Consider the following 17,044-nt stretch of genomic DNA (forward strand, 5'->3'; position numbering starts at 1 on the left):
AACAGCAAGCCAAAGAAATAGAGGGTCTTAACAACAAAAACAGACATCCAATGACTTGATTTGGCACCATAAAGTGTTGTTTTCATAGATTAGTCTTACGCTACGTATGTTCATGTCATGTCAAATAAATACAGATTTATAAATTTAGATGACAGGTAAGGGTTAGCCTCGCCTATTCCTGTACACTATCATTAGGTGTCAAATTCCTTTATCCTCCAGCCACAATTAATTACTTTCAATGTCGTATATCTTATAATGGCCAACTAAAAAACGATTCCTTTCATTTTGGTATCAGCAATCTCAGTATGACCAATGCTTTTTAGTGCAGAATATTTCAGTTAGCAAGCTAACATTAGCTGTAACGTTTGCTGTATTTTTAAATTCACTCGCTGCGCACCATCTCCTTTGCCGGAAAAAAAAACGGACCCGAATCGTTTCGTTGCTAGGTAACGTTTACTGGATTAACTTTTGAATGAACATAGCTAGCCATAAAATACACCAAATCTGCAAAGGAAAGAAGAACATAATTTAATAAGCAGCAAGTATGGCTGAAGACACAGAAGAAATTCCACTACTTGAACTTGAAGCAGTCATTGGGTTTAATGGTGAGGTCAAACGGCTTGCTGGCCGTAACAGTTTACCTGTCATGACATTGCGTTAGCTTGTCATATCTGGATCCAACGGTTGGCTAGCTAAATTAATGTAGTAACATTAATCCACGTTAACAGTTGTTGCTTTTAATCTAGAAGATAGCTAGCAACAAATAAACCCTGCTAAATCACCTGCTTTAGTTTGTGTAAGTATCTAACTAAAGTGGGCTTATTTTTCTGAAGAGTTACCATTAGCTGTCAGCATCACGTCCCCACGTTCCTCATTGCTGTGCAGTGAATCAAAACTGGAGCACTAGCAGAGTGCATTAACTGCCTACTAATATGCAGCACATATAGAATTATACATGTACTTTATATGTTTTTGTTATGTCCCTCCTAAAACAATATCTGTGCTACTTATATTATAAAGCTGCCCATCGTCGAATACAAGATGCTGGTTAAACCTCGCTAAAGTTAAATTTATCATGATTTAACTATAATACAGTCACAGAAAGACCTGGAACTGTATCTTTTGTAATTTGGCTATTTTTATTTCATTATATGTAGCAATTTCTACATGGTTACAGTTCATATACTGTTCATATACAACTTATCGTATTAGTTGCCCTATAGGCTGTAATTGTACAAATCTGATAGTACTGTGTCCTCAAACAGACCTTGCGCTCAGCCGAGAACTACTGTCTCATTGTGGAACTGTACACATCCTGTCCCCGTACTGTCGCTATACTTACTGTATGCACTTTTGTAAGTCGCTGTGGATAAAAGCATCTGCTAAATAAATAAATGTAAAGTAAATGTAAATATACTAAATCTTTCATTTCTCTTTCAAAGGGCGTATCATTTCCGGTCTGGCAGTACACCCTGATGAAGAGCACTTAATTTATCCCCTGGGGTCCACGCTTATTCTGAGGAACATCCAAACGAGCACTCAGTCGTTCTTGCAAGGGCACACCAGCAAGGTCTCCTGTGTTGCTGTCTCCAGAAGTGGACGATATGTTGCTTCCGGACAGGAGACCTTCCTTGGCTTCAAGGTAAAGGCTCTTTAAGCATAATTCGGGTAGTGCAGTCTTCACGTGACAACTGCATGAATCCATTTTCTTTTTGGATATGGTATGACATGTGGAAAAAGGTCATTCCGTACATTCTAAAGTATGAGCTTTGAGAGACCAATGAAAGTCTATTGTTCTTCAGTAACAGAGAAGGTTGACGATAGAATGTGTAAAGTAAATCCCCTCTACCAACAACTAAACTCCAAAACCAAAGTTTTATCATAGCACTACCATGTGTGCTATCCATACAAACTCACAAAATATTGTAACATATTCTTGCATGTTTTTGTAATTTCTCCATTCATCATTTCAGGCCGATGTCATAATCTGGGATCATGCCAGCAAGGAGATTTACGGCAAGCTGCAGCTCCACAAAGCCAAGGTGGAGGACCTGGCCTTCTCCCCCAATGACAAGTATCTGGTGACCCTGGGGGGCCAGGATGATGGCAGGTATTAGCTCACGCTTAGGGGGGCTGTGAGACTTCTTGACCAGACTCCATTTTTACATTGAGCCTTTGTGTGCTCCAGGCATGTGCTGGAGTGCAGCTCTAGGATCAGTTTTGTTGGGTATTGTATGATCGTTAGGATTAGAATTGTGGTCAGCGAATCTGGTCCCAGACCTGTGCTGATAGGAAACGTGCCCGTTGTAACGTGAGAGTGCACAGGCCTGCTGAATGGTGATTGTGCGTCTTTTCAGCATTGTCGTGTGGAGCGTAGAGAAGCGAGAAGCTGTGTGCGGGAGTCCAGCCGTCGCACACTGTGGCCTCCTGTGCCTCAGAGCGCGGTTTTCCAACCTGAGTGACAACATCGTTTTGTCTGCAGGGAAGTAAGTCCATTAACAATCCGTGGCACATAGGCTACTTATTTTAAATCCAACCCTGTTCTTACCTCACCATTTCTCCTACTGTGTGAGTTACAGCAGACCTCACTGATGTTGGTCTTGGGTGGTAAATGCCCCCATCCAAGGTGACTTTCATAACTTATACATGTACCTTTCATGTTATCATTTTATACTACTACAATCAATTCGGAGTATATGATTCAATTTAGGGTTTGACCATACCCTGTCGGGCATTTAACAAGCCTTTCTTGACCACAGTGCCTCACTCCAGCATCACAAAAATACCCAAAAGGTTCCTGTGTACCGAATCTATTGTGTTATTAAGTCTTTCTGTCTTTTGGCTTGAGCTGCTTTGGCAGGGACCCAACACATCTCAGGATGCAGTTAGTACCATATCAACCTCACTGTTAAAGCCTTTGTTACTCCTCGGCCATCACAACAGTCATCTGTTACAGTCAATTCATAGCACTCACCTGTTTCCTGCAGTGGCACAATCCGCGTCTGGGACCTTGATATGAACAGCAGAAAGATCCGCCCCACAGAGTGCCAGATAGGACAGCTCAGGAGGATAGTGATATGCATTGAGGTCAGAGCACGTTGCTGGTGCCATAAAATCACTAAGGGTTGAAAAGGAGAAAACATGAACTTAGCCCAGAGTGCCTAACGCCATTTAAAACATGTCGAGAGTTACACTGTGCTGGGATCAGCGCATGATGCATGTCCGAGTCTGGCAGATCTGGTAGCCGCTTTTTCTCACAGGTCTCGGAAGACGACAGCTTCTTCTACTGCGGCACCACAAGCGGAGATATCCTGAAAATCAACCTCAGCACCAGGCTGCTCAACTGCTATGGGCCCTTGAAGCAGAAGTTCAGCAAGGTGGGGGAAACAAGGGAAATTGTATGTATGCGTGCTGTTTTTCAAGAGTCTGGACCCCCCCAGGAATAGTGAATGCAGAGACCCCCACTGAACAGTCATGAACAAAGAACCAGCTGCACGATTTGACTTTATTTAACATGTTTTGAATTTATTTATGTATTTATATGTCCTATGCTTTTATGCAGAGAAACTTATAAGTGTAACATGGCGTGGCATATTAAACATTACAAGAGCAGCAAGAACAACTGACCTCAGCTACTGTAAATATGCATTACGTTTGCAAACATTTTTGTCACTATAAATGTTTTCATGTTGTTCAATGGTCCCTGGTGGTCTTTTTCTTAGATAGATACCCGTTTGTGAACTGAATATTCCATAATCTCGTTTAAATGATCATTGAAACCATTGTTTAGAAAGAGCACAACAGTATAAGGTCTGTGCTCAGTATATGATGAAATAGGTATTTACATATTGTTTCATTTCATATGATAATATTATTATTATTTATTAGTAATATTGAATAATATCAGATGAATTATTATTGTTAGATACTTGTTTTTATGATAATCTTAATAGGCAGCCACAGTCAATGGGGCACTATGGTCCCATCACCCTGTATGTATCCAGTCTTTTACTGACTTTACTGACTACTCCAATCTTTTTTACTCCAGTCTTTTACTCAGGTGTTTCTGAGTACTGCCATTGATTTTTCCTGTGAAGAGTCACTGTTATTGTAAAGGCATATATTATACAAGAAACAGTAGTACAGTACTTTCAAACATGCTGTCAGAGTGTGGATTTTAGCATGTACTGAATTTATTTTCCTATGGGCTTAATGTGTTCTGCAGCTTTAAGTGTGACTGTACCTCTTTTCTGAAGGGGGTGAATGATCTGAAGATGCTGAAAACAGGGGAGATTCTGGTGGGCTCTGGAGATGGACTGATCTCCCTGTGTAAAGAGTCCAACTTCAAAGCGCTTATGTGAGTTTTGTCATTTTGCATTTGCGTAGCTATTCTGTCCAACTCCCAGAACTGAACCTGCAACCTCCTCATTACAGGAGATATCCCTATTCCAATTCACTAGCTGCTTCCACACTGCTACTGGTAGAAAAGACAAATTTTTATGATGTCACTGGTCCACAATTGCATACATCAACAACACATATGTGATTGGCCCCTTTTTCCTTGGCAGGACGTTGCAGCTGGAGGGAGGTGTTACGTCCCTCGCTCTGCAAGGAAACCAGCTGTTTGCGGGGACGGACGCGGCACAGATCTACCGCATCAACAATGACTTCAAAGAGGAGCTCATCTCCACGAGCCACAGCAACCCTGTGAACTGCGTGGCCTTCCCCTTGTGAGTGACACATGAACCAAAGGGCCAGGCACACCTTCAGCCATTCCACAAGCGAACAGAGGAAGAGTGTGTAGATTTATTCACCATTTATAAATCAAGAATACAGAGGGAGAGTGTGTAGATTTTTTCATCATTTATAAATCAAGAATACAGAGGAAGAGTGTGTAGATTTGCCCACCATAAAAAAATCACAGAGGAAGAGCCTGTAGATATAACCACTGTTTAAAGATCAAGAATAAAGAGAGGGAGTGTGTATATATACCCAGCATTTATAAATATGCTGTGTTTTAGACATTCACAGTCAAGTTCCTGATTTTCAAATCTTACTGACATTTTCCAGAAACTTTGGAATACTGATTTCAAGATCCAGCTTGAAACACACGTCGTATGAGAATTCTTTTTTCAGAGAGCAGATCTATGTGTCCTTTTAAAATGGCAGTCCGACAAAGCTGCTTTAATGCAAACATATATACACAAATAATGGCGAAGCGAAACTACTATCCTTTGTTGGTCCTCTGTGCTGACCACCACCTTGCAGTGGTTAACTGTTACCACTAGATGGAGCTGTAAGAACTCCCACTTTACATGGTGGTATCACTAAAAATTAGCCAAGCTATAATTAGTGACGCTAGCGACTGCTATTGCGTAACATGAGATCTTCTTCTCAGTGGCACCTCTGAACTCTTCGCTACCTCCTCCAAGAATGACATCAGAGTGTGGCACACAGTCACCTCCAAGGAGCTGCTGCGCATCACTGTGCCCAATCTGACGTGCAATGTGGTGGCCTTCATGGCCGATGGCCGCTGCATCATCAGCGGTGAGCGTCCAGAGGAACTTCTAACATGGAAACCTGTCCCTACTCCTGCACTCCGTGTTAGAATTCACCAAAACCTGCCCCTGCCCCTGAACCCTGTGTTCATTGAAATCTATCCTTGACACAGCACTTCATGTTAGAATTCACTGACACTTTTCCCAGACCCTACAAACCATGTTAGAATTCACCAAAACCTGTCCTTACCTCTGCACCCTGTGTTAGAATTCACTGTAATCTATCCCTGCCCCTACACTCCATATTCACTCTAGTCTGTCCCTAACCCAGCATTCCAGGCTACAATTCACTGAAACCTGTCCTTGACACTGAAGTTCATGTTATAATTCATTGAAACTTGTCTCAGACCCTGCAAACCATGTTAGAATTCACTGAAACCTGTCTCTCACACTGCACTTCATGTTAGAATTCATTGAAATCTGTTACTGGCCCTATAAGCCATGTTAGAATTCATGTCCCTGATGCAGCCTGTGGTTTCCCTGTGTTCTCTAGCCTGGTGTGACGGGCAGATCCGAGGCTTTACTCCTGAGACTGGCAAACTGATGTTCATCATTGACAATGTCCACAATTTGGGTGTGACCGCCATGGCTGCCGCCAAAGACTGCAGGACGATCGTCAGTGGGGGTGGAGAGGGGCAGGTAAACCATGGGCCTAGATAATGGTGAACGTTGAATACTGTAGCTGTATCTCGCTTAATCGTGAATACGGGCAAAGAATACTTTTGTGCCGTACCTGCTAGCTGTTGAAGCACTGGGGCTAGCAAATGTGCTTGTAGTAAGCAAGAGTTCTTCACACCAGTTTCAAATTTTATATCATTGTTTTATTACCATAGCAATGTTCTGCTCAAAATCTTCTGTTGTGGAAAGGACACCTTAAATTAAAAACTACAGAGCATGATTTTAGTGCAGGAACCCATGAACCATCAGTAATCCCAACAGGTAGGGGTAAGGCTGTGCGTGCCATGCATGCAAATGACTGTGGTGGAAAGATCCTTCTGATGTCAGGTGTTGGTTATCGCGATGAATTACTGGTCTCTGCCTCGCCGGGGCCCAGGTGCGGGTGTGGGAGGTGGTGCCGGGCTCCCACCGCCTCCTGGAGGCCATGAAGGAGCACAAGGCCGCCGTCAATCTCATCACGATGAAGAGCGACGACAAGGAGTGCGTTTCAGCCAGCGCGGACGGGGCCTGCATCATCTGGGACCTGGTGTAAGCAGGACCGGCCAACACCCCCTGCCTCACTACAAACACTGTCGACATTGTTATGATCATCTCTATTATGTATTTGACAGATGCTCTTATCCTGAGTGGTTTATCAGGACTAATATGGAACAATCCAGGCAGCATTAACTAGAGGTGTAGAAGAGGTGTAGTTAGATAAAGTAGGCATCAATCTGAAAGCAGGGTGAAAATGCAAAATGTAATACTAAAAATAGTACCTGGGAATTATCCTTGAGAGCAACATACTTACATTATAGTAAAGTGAATGTAATGCCAAACAGTGATCTGTAGCAGTAACATGCCCCTTAATCATGCATACCGACCTAGACTGAATGATTGTTTGAATGATTTTTACCTTTTCCTATTTGTATCTGCTGTATGTATTTATAGATCCCACATATAATAGAGCTTGCGTTGAGACAATAGCATTACATTTGCATTACATTATTGTCATTTAGCAGATGGTCTTATATGCATTCTACAGTAATTGTTTTAGTATACACACAGAACCTAACAATTACCAGTTAACATACCTAGATCTGTATTATGTGAAGTGTGAACCTAACAATGATCTATAAGTTCAATTTTATCTTCAATTATAATGTTCACATGGTGCCGAATAAGGATCCATGATGTTATCTTAAATCATGCCACTGTAATCAGAATGCCTGGTGATGATCTACAGGAGCTATATGACATGAAATCAGTTTTCACTCAGGGATGCATATCTAGCAGATATTGGGCACTAGTTGAAGGGCATGTTCAGGTTCTGGGTTCAGGTCCAAACAGGTGTGTTTTTGGACAGAGTCGAATGTTTGTGAACTGTTCTGACAGTTAGAAATAATTAGTGCCATTCCTGGGAGCCATTGTGGGAAGAAGGGGAGTTTGGGATATGTGGCCACAGAGGGCAGGAACAGCCAGTCAACCAGAGGTTGTGAGAGTAATGATGATGATACTAACACACTATGCCTTATGTCCTCCTCGGTCTACCCTCCCCTCCCGCTCTGCAGTTCATTTGCGAGGAAGCAGATGGTCTTGGGCAACACTATGTTCAGATGTGTCTGCTACCACCCCGAGGGCTTCCATATCATCACCAGCGGAACGGACAGGAAGGTAGGACTCCACAGCTCACAGAGGGAGCACCACGCACCATATCGCCACAGGGGCTCCTGGGTAATGAAGTGCACCAGTGAAACCATCTCACACCCCTTCATACCACACTCACTGCTGTTTTTGTCCCAGTTGTGAAGGTGATCTGTACTCAGTTGGACTTCAATGTCCTGAATTTTGAGCAGCAAAATTTTAAGCATTTACAACATTTTCCAAACTTTTTTTCTAAAAGTTCAGTAACTGCCTAACTGTTGTGTAAAACAGTGGCTTTTAGTCAACTAAAAGTTCCTCAAAAGCTCAGTATTGTTGATTACTACCTTGAATCCTGTGACTTCAAGTATCCACTGATGTATGTCGTAAAAGACACTGCTTGAAACTTAACATTTTAACACATTGCATTACTCATGCTTTTACTCCACGCAGTGGGCATGAAAGCTTTGCTCTTCTGTAGTTTTTCCTGTTTATTATCAAATGCATGTGTATGTGCAAGTATACACATTCCACTTGAGGCAACTTTGAACTTTAGTCAGTACACGTTCAGATGATCTTACTGTGAATTAGAACAGTATTGAAATGAAAATACCATCTGTATTCATTTTATCAGGGATCAGTAAGTGATACGGTACACTACAGTAGTGTAGCCTGGGTGGCTTGACTGCTGTAGAGTGAGGATATGAGAGCTCTGCGTATGCTGCAATGGAAACTTCATCCTTATCAGGACTGGGTATCACGGCCAGCTGTGGGCACCTCCATGTTCAACCCCGCCCCCCCCAACATGGCTGCTACTGCCTCTTTAAAGACCAGAATCCCCTTGCGTTAAATCTGCCATTAATGAGCAACACGTGCATCCCACAGCGAGGATATCCTGCCTGAAACAGATCCGTCGTTTGGCTCCGTTTCAGTGGAGTGCCAGGGGACGGCTTTGCACACCATTAGGATAAACCGCTCGGGCCGACCCCGCCAGGCCTCTCAGCGAGCGTCCTGCCGTCCGCTGTGAGCCCCTAATTTTTACGCTTTGGTGAAGAGAAGCGTTGATTCATCGGCAGAAATTGAGCGTGCTCCTCACGCGCTGTGAGGTCGGCACCGGCCACCTCAGAGCAGTTACTATGGCCTTTGACTGGAGTGGCTTGAGAAGAGCACACTGCATCAGCTCCAGCAGCTTCCTCCCTCAAAGCTGGTTGACACTCTTTCTGTGGACAGTTGTAAAACACAAGAGCAGTTACACACTTCAGTGTTTGCCCCTCAATGCCCCTGTGCAGTTTGGCTGTATTTCTGGGCTAAAGTTTTCGCTGTTTTGCCACTCACACAAGCTGCCTTGGAAATGTGACTGACACACTCGGTGCGCAATTTCAGAAACAGTAAGGCAAGCATAAATGCACTACCCAAGGCTGACAAAAAACCCACATTGTGATTCCATTGAGCCTAGGCTTTATCCTTGTTAATCCTCATTAGTAACATTGCTGTTAAAGTATGCAGTTGTCCATTTTCTATGGCGAATTCTCAGCACCTTCTGCAGTATTTCTCTGACGTTCTCAGTATGCATTCTGCATTATGAATGCATTCTGAATGGCATAAACAGGCTGTAATAGTGATGTGCAGAGTCATATTCATTTTCTAATGATAAACTCAGGAAGCGTAACTGAACGAATTGTTCTCCGGTAATGAGAAGCTAGAGCAACATAACCATGCCAGCACTGCTGGCTGCAGAGGAATTTGGAGGGAGGCACAGGGCCTGGAACCCAAAGGTTGCCAGTTCATTTTCTCAGGTGGAACATTGATATTGCACCCTTGGGCAAAGTACTTAACCCAGAATGTCTTTGTAAATGTCCAACTGTTTCAAAAATGTCCAGCAGTCACTCTGGATGAGTGTGCTGAGAAGGTGCTGTGCTGTATGTGTAATGCTGACTTCCCACGGCTCCTTTCAGCACCACAGACTGGTTATGACAGTCTATCTCCCTGATATCCCAGCATGGCCATAAGAATGAGGTCTGGAGGTTTGTACCCCATTGCAGGGCTCTTTCCCTCCCCACTTCTGTTAAAGGTTTACCCCGTGTTGCTTTCACGTTGTTTCACTGTGACGGCAGTGTAAACTGGGCCTGCAACAGCACCGCTGTGGGTGTGATACCTCGGTGGGACACTGCCGTTGTGTGGTTGAGCAAGAGGAATAACCGGCACTGCTCTGGTACATCCAGTGTTGTATCCAGATACTGCGTGAAACATGAGTTAAGTAAGCCACCCACCTAAGAATGTGAAGAAATCCTTTCTCAAGGCACACTTTAAAGTGTGTTCTATAGATGACCATCCTTCTCTGGAAGGGTGTCATAAACCATCCTATAAAACAATCCCTAATATTCATTCACTAATATTGTTTCAAAAAGTGGAAACTATTTCGTTTTCGAATTACAATTTATTCATAGGGAATGTATGCACAGTATAATCTGTGTACATCAACCGTCATTGTCATCATCATCATCGTCATCATCATCTCATCTATCTTTTTCAATGATTATAAGTGCAGAAGGCATTCATTTGTTTCTTGCCGCAGGTAAATTCAGTTTTTGCCTCTTAAACATGATACGCAGCACATTGCTGGCATACCGCACACGGGGCACAGAAAACGATAGGTGTCTGTCCTTTACGCATGTGTAATTAAAGTTGCATGAAAAAACACTCAGTAGTTGCGGAGAGAGTGGTGATTCTGCGCTATAAATATCTTCAAAAAACAACCGTGGCTTGAAGCTGAAGCTGAAAGGAGACAGCTGCCAGACCCAGAGACGATTATCTCTCCCGCGGCGAGACAAACATGTTTTAACCGCCGCGCGCTAGCATTCGATAGACGGTGGCGGCTGCTATTTGCATACAGGGTGACTCGTTAGGAGATTCTCAAGGCGACGGCTTTAAATCCACAAACAAGTAGAATCTTACCCCGGTTTTATGAGGCCTCTTAATCGGAAAGCCTCTTTACATCTGAATAATAATGTAAAAAAAGGAAAATTTGCAGTTTTATGAGTGGAAACAAAAAAGAGATATTCCAACAGATGTATCTGTTAATAAAGAATGCATTAGCATTACAAATGTAGGTGTAACTGAGAAGAACAGCACTGAAGTGTTATTTAGTTTATTTTAAATACTTTATATGGTTGGAAGAAAATTAAATGAGTACACTGCTTTGCGAATGTCCTTGACATTTTGCATTTTGCACACTCATGTATTTGGAAACCAATACTTTGTTTATATATTTTAGGCTGCTATCTCTGCCATCTCTTTAGCAGAGGTGATCATGCTGCAACCTGTCCTTGAAACCCTGATGATAGCTGTTGGTGGGTGACCTGCTTTATGCTGTTTCAGTGTGCAAGCCCTCCACACAGCTAGCGCTAGAAAGTGTTCGATATCGAGGTATGGGCTGCTTCTCTGCACAGATCGCCTACTGGGAAGTGTTGGACGGAGCACCTGTGAGGGAACTGGAGGGCTCTCTATTGGGATCCATCAATGGCATGGACATCTCAGCTGACGGAGAGTACATAGTCACAGGTAGGCTTTACAGAGTCACGGTCATTCTGTTAGAACAGGGAACTTGCCCATTCTACCCGAATGGCTGAATGACTTGACTTCAGCGCTGACTCATGCAGCATACCGCTAATTAAGAAAGATGTTTGGCTATACAGTGAAAACACATTTAGGCTTTTGGTGCATTTGCAGACAAGTCTGTCTTTCACCATAAATACTTTTGTGTGCAAATTATGTGAAAATAGTCAGGAACCCAGAACAAAATGGCATTCAAATGGCACTCACTGTTAACTAAAAAAGCTGCCAACCCACCTGTGCCCACTGCCCATCATCAGTTTGGTCATCTGTGTTTTGATTTGATTATATGCCTGTCTTTATTATAACTTGTTGAGTGAATTGATAATTAAAATATATGTAATATTTCATTTTGTCAGATACATTTTCAATTAAAACAGGCTTGTGTGATGATTCCTTTCAGTTTTGATTAACCCCTTCTATTCAGCATTTATGGACAAATATTTCAAGGCAGGCGTGATTCTGAATCAGCGTTGATTGCTTTCTAAAATCTTTTTCTTTCATGTCAAGCCTGCTTGAAAAAAGCTTTTGTGTCCTTTGAAGTGAATCAGTTGACAGTGCTGGTGTGCCTTTTGAGAAACAATGGAGTGCGAACAAAGAGGGTGTTGATAGTTTTCCCAGGTTACCTCCTTCAGATAAAGACAATTCTAAGTCGTAGATGTAGCCTTTAGCTCATACATTCAGCAGTGATTCGCGTGTGCGGCGGGTCTCTCTGTGCAGGCGGGGACGAGAAGCTGGTGAAAGTGTGGGGCTACACCTCGGGCGAGGTGACGCACGCAGGCGTCGGCCACAGCGGGAACATCTCCAGTGTCCGGATCTGCCCCAGCAGCCGGTTCGTTGTGACCACCAGTGCGGACGGAGCCGTGCTCAGGTGGAGGTTCCCACACCTGCCGCGGCCTGACAGCGAGTGACCGTCGGGCGCCGGCTCCGCCCAGCCCCGCGGCCTGCCGGGATAGGCTCAGCTTCTCTTACCTTACCTTACATGATCCCACTACAGTCATATCTTAATGTGTTCCATACCACATATTAAATCGTAAATGGCATCACATCATATGAGATTATATTGTATGATATTGTATCCATTTCCGCTGTAAACCTGAGGGGAAGTGATTCTTATTTTACCATTAAAGATGGAAAACTGAACAGAATGTTGAGTCCCCGTTCCATTTTCCCCTTCCATTCTTGCTTTGCCACTTGCTGTAGTTCTGTCTGAAAAAGGTCATCCATTGTGTTGCTGCTGTTCTTTTTTCAGAGGACTATTATGACTTCAGTTATGCTTGATATTACCAGCAGATAGCAGGAACACCACATTTTTACCTCATCTCAAAGTGGCTGAAGAGTTAGAGCTGGAGCATACTGTATGCAGTGTATTATGCACTTTCGGAGGGGAACGGTTTTTTCTTCTTTTTGTTGAAACAAAAAGAGATAGGGCTCACAAAGTGTTAGATTATATACCCAGCATTACCTAACGAAAGACAAAAACAGACCCTCTGTCATTGGGCACAGAGGTCAAATGCATTCACCTTTGCATTCACCGTTTTGCACTCTACAGACAACTGGGGCATGACTGAATGTTAACGCCTCAGCAAATGCTGAAAACATGGATCGTTTCTTAAGAATTTTGAATGAATTGTGTGAAGGATATTTTTCGAGCCTGAGAGCGGACTTTTTAATTTTTACATTTACATTTACATTTATTTATTTAGCAGACGCTTTTATCCAAAGCGACTTACAAAAGTGCATACAGTAGGTACAGCGACAGTACGGGGACAGGATGTGTACAGTTCCACAATGAGACAGTTCTCAGCTGAGAGCAAGGTCTGTTTGAGGACGCAGTACTATCAGATTTTTACAATTACAGCCTAAAGGGCAACTAGTACGATATACTTTCGAACGGCAAACTTCAACAACTTCAAACGGCACAATGAGCGTCAGGGTAAAGGCGGCAACAAGAGACAAAATTTAAAAGCACAATTTAAAAAGCACAGCAATTTACGACAGCACTGATGGGCGGGGGGGGGGGGGGGGCAGCAATTGTGTGCTGGGTCAGTCCAGGTAGAGTCTGAAGAGGTGCGTCTTCAGGCCCCGTCTGAAGGACTGGGGTGAAGGAGCTGTCCGTAGCGAGACCGGGAGTTCGTTCCACCACTGGGGAGCGATGTAGGCGAAACACCGATGTCTGGCAGAACGAGCACCTCCTGCCTTGACCATGCAGGGAGCAAGGCGTCCAGTTGCTGCTGAGCGTAGGGGTTGGGCTGGTGTGTAGGGCTGGATGAGTTCTTGGAGGTAGGCAGGGGCTGTCCTGTTGACTGCAGAGAAGGCGAGGGTCAGGGTCTTGAATCTGATCCTGGCAGCAACAGGAAGCCAGTGGAGGGATTTCAGCAGGGGAGTAACATGGGAGAATTTGGGGAGGTTGAAGATCAGTCGGGCAGCTGCATTCTGGATGAGCTGGAGAGGGTGGGTGGTGCATGCTGGGAGGCCTGCAAGGAGAGCGTTGCAGTAGTCCAGTCGAGGGAGAACTGTGGCCTGGATAAGGAGCTGCGTCGCGTATGTGGTTAGGAACGGGCGAATCCTCCTGATGTTGTGGAGGAGGAATCGGCAGGTCCGTGACGTGCGAGCAATGTACTCCTTGAAGTCCAGGTTACTGTCGAGGGTGATACCCAAGCTCTTTGCTGTCCGAGAGGATGGTATTGTGGTGCCATCGAAGGTGATGGAAAGGTCATGCTGGGGGGAAGGGCCGGCTGGGATGAAGAGGAGATCCGTTTTACTGAGGTTCAGCTTCAGGTGGTGGGATGTCATCCATTTGGAGATGTCAGCCAGGCATGCAGAGATTCTTTCGTTGACCTGGGGGGTAGAGGGAGGGAAAGAGAAAAAGAGTTGGATGTCGTCAGCATAGCAGTGATAGGAGAAACCATGCGATTTGATAACTGAGCCAAGAGAGTTAATATAAATTGAGAAGAGTAGGGGTCCCAGTACTGAACCCTGTGGGACTCCTGTAGTGAGGGGGGTGGGTGCAGAGGTGGAGCCTTTCCAGTAGATCTGGGAAGATCTACCAGTCAGGTAGGACGTGAACCAGGAGAGGGCAGTTCCAGAGATGCCCATCTCAGACAGCTTTGATAATAGTGTCTGGTGGTTGACTGTATCGAAAGCAGCAGAGAGGTCGAGGAGGATGAGGACAGATGACGAGCCGGAGGCTCTAGCCGTGTGGAGAGCCTCTGTCACGGCCAGGAGTGCAGTTTCTGTTGAGTGTCCAGCTCTGAATCCTGACTGATGGGGGTCTAGGAGGTTGTTCCTGAGAAGAAAAGGGGAGAGTTGGTTAAGTACTGCACGTTCCAAGGTTTTAGATAGAAATGAGAGAAGAGATACCGGTCGGTAATTTTTGTGCTTGTTGAATTACCTTGAGTTATATTAACATTTCTTTAGAAGTGGAAAAAACAAGGCATGGCCTTTAAATTGAAAATGGAGAAATCCATTATCTCTATAAGATGAATTAAAGGCATGGATTGAATAAATCCTTGTATTAAGTATTCAGGAATTAACGATTCTCTATAATACACAGGTATATGATGCTGTGGAGATAAAGAGCAAGGTTCCCCAATGTGTCATAGTTCTATCAGACTCCTATGTCAGCTAATGCATCATTTCATGTTCCCCAGAGAGCAGAGGGTGAGGTGGCTGTTCCCAAGACAAATTTATTCCTGAGTCAGTACCACACAAACTGACTCAATAATTAATTTTACATTCAGATTCTAACAACAGTGCAAAGCTGCATGCAGCAAGAAGTACCTAGAGCAGTTTACAGTACAGAACATCTAAATGTTTGGGTGTGATTGGTCTTCATCTGAATGCCCTTGATGTGTCCGAGATGTGTTGTGTGCCTACAAGTGTCAATGTGAAAGTGTGTCTGGTGTATGTGTGTGTTTTGGGGAGGAGGTTGGGCAGGGAACATAAATTAGTACAGGCAGTTTCACACGAATGTGATTAGGAACTTTGTATGGTTTTCTCATGCCTCGGTGAAGATAATTAAAACACAAACTCCTCTTTGAATACTAAATGCTTCCATGTCGAACAATTAGTCTCCTGCCCAAGAGGAAACATTGTTTTGTTGTCTTTGTGGTTTCACTGAATGAGTGGGAAGAGCCAAGGAGCCCATTAGTGTTTGGTAAATACAGATTACTGCTGGCCCTCAAAATTCTATCTGACAGTCTAATTCCTCATTTGTGGCTGTAATGCATTCGGAAATTGATCTGTATTTGAACAGCAGCTTTATAGTAGCACAGCTGCAACAGTACCAACAGCGTGCATTCAGAATCCTCTTTGCAGGTCTCACTATAATGGTGATCTTGTACAGTGAGCCAAATTTGGCAGCTAGACATACTGTATGCGCAAGCTTTGACCACTCTTCATGATGTTGGCAACATTTCTCATGTTACTTACGATCCCTCCTGGTTCAGAAATGACAGGCTACCATGCTGGGCCTTCTGGGATTTTCACTTTTTTACTTTTTGCCCAGAAAAACAAAAAGCATTTTTAGTCCATGAAAAGTGTCTCATATGAAAACAATGTGCTGCTAAATTGTGACAGGATGTTACCCCAGAGGTTCCATTCTGGGAAGGTCAGAGTTGAGTAGAATCCTTGCCTATAGATCTGTACCCAAAACTAAAGTGATATGTAAAAATGCAGGCTAGCCATCTTAAATCAGAGTTATAAATTATTCATCTGTGATATTTTTTCATGTGTCTAACCAGAGAGGGTGTATTTCTAGTCTGTGGTAGACAATAAAAGCCCCAGTTTAGGTGGACAATAAAAGCCCCAGTTTAGGTGTTTTGTACATTGTACAATGTTTCAAACATTAATCCACTACTAGCCAACTACATTCATCACTTTGACAAATATACCACTTCTTCGGATACTCTGAAGCCTGTCATTTGCTTTTAAAATGTAGACCGTTTACATTACGTGTGTGTGTGCGTGCGTGCGTGTGTGTGTGCGTGCGTGTGTGTATGTGTTCCCAGGCACAAAGTGTTTTATTTAGCAACCTCATATCATATATAGGCCTAGTGTAAACTTATCTGCTTCCATACCAACGCAAAAACCCAAACGGTTTCCTTTTAAACCAGCAGGGGTCTCTTAAGACCTCAGAGGCAAAATTCCGTGTGCGGAGAATGTAGAATTACAGAAGTATAGGCTACGATGTGAAAGATGACATTGTGTGGGACATGTGCCAATTGATTAAAATAGAACAACTGCAAAAGCAGTGATAGAGGAAATTAAGAAGTAAGCAAATCGACGGAAGAAATCTATAAAGTCATTTGCTATAACGTGAAATAAAACTGGGCTACTACAGATTGGAAAACAGCCTTCGCATTTTTTTTAAACAAAACGCATACATAAACAAGCCGTCGGCATCCACCGGCACTTTCTGGAACTAAATCAGGCTAATTGTTATCAAAGTGGAAAGGCGCAGTTGGACACGAAACACCTAACGGCAACACATCGACTGAAATAACGCGAGCGGAGGGGGAAGTGACCGGAACACCATGCCTCGGAATCAGCCCACCTATCTTGTAATTCAGGCA

At 43.7% G+C, this 17,044-nt stretch overlaps 1 protein-coding gene across 1 annotated transcript; it reads left to right on the plus strand.

The window, feature by feature from the left end:
• The first annotated feature begins 544 nt into the window (after window positions 1-544).
• Window positions 545-12,379, plus strand: LOC118794674 (cilia- and flagella-associated protein 52-like). The gene is made up of 14 exons (XM_036552923.1): window positions 545-605; window positions 1,443-1,642; window positions 1,974-2,110; window positions 2,358-2,486; window positions 2,988-3,087; window positions 3,261-3,377; window positions 4,257-4,357; window positions 4,569-4,730; window positions 5,399-5,547; window positions 6,052-6,197; window positions 6,613-6,764; window positions 7,787-7,889; window positions 11,306-11,417; window positions 12,189-12,379. The coding sequence occupies exons 1-14, from the start codon at window positions 545-547 to the stop codon at window positions 12,377-12,379; spliced, it is 1,860 nt and encodes a 619-aa protein (XP_036408816.1).
• The last annotated feature ends 4,665 nt before the right edge of the window (window positions 12,380-17,044 follow it).

Source organism: Megalops cyprinoides, chromosome 19 (genome assembly GCF_013368585.1).
Source record: "Megalops cyprinoides isolate fMegCyp1 chromosome 19, fMegCyp1.pri, whole genome shotgun sequence".
Classification (NCBI taxonomy): domain Eukaryota; kingdom Metazoa; phylum Chordata; class Actinopteri; order Elopiformes; family Megalopidae; genus Megalops; species Megalops cyprinoides.

Excerpts from the sequence above, each read along its gene's own strand:
- LOC118794674 (XM_036552923.1), top strand. The coding sequence starts at position 545 with ATGGCTGAAGACACAGAAGAAATTCCACTACTTGAACTTGAAGCAGTC. Across the intron at positions 2,111-2,357 it reads GGGGGCCAGGATGATGGCAG|CATTGTCGTGTGGAGCGTAG; the intron begins GTATTAGCTCAC and ends GCGTCTTTTCAG. Across the intron at positions 7,890-11,305 it reads CCAGCGGAACGGACAGGAAG|ATCGCCTACTGGGAAGTGTT; the intron begins GTAGGACTCCAC and ends TTCTCTGCACAG.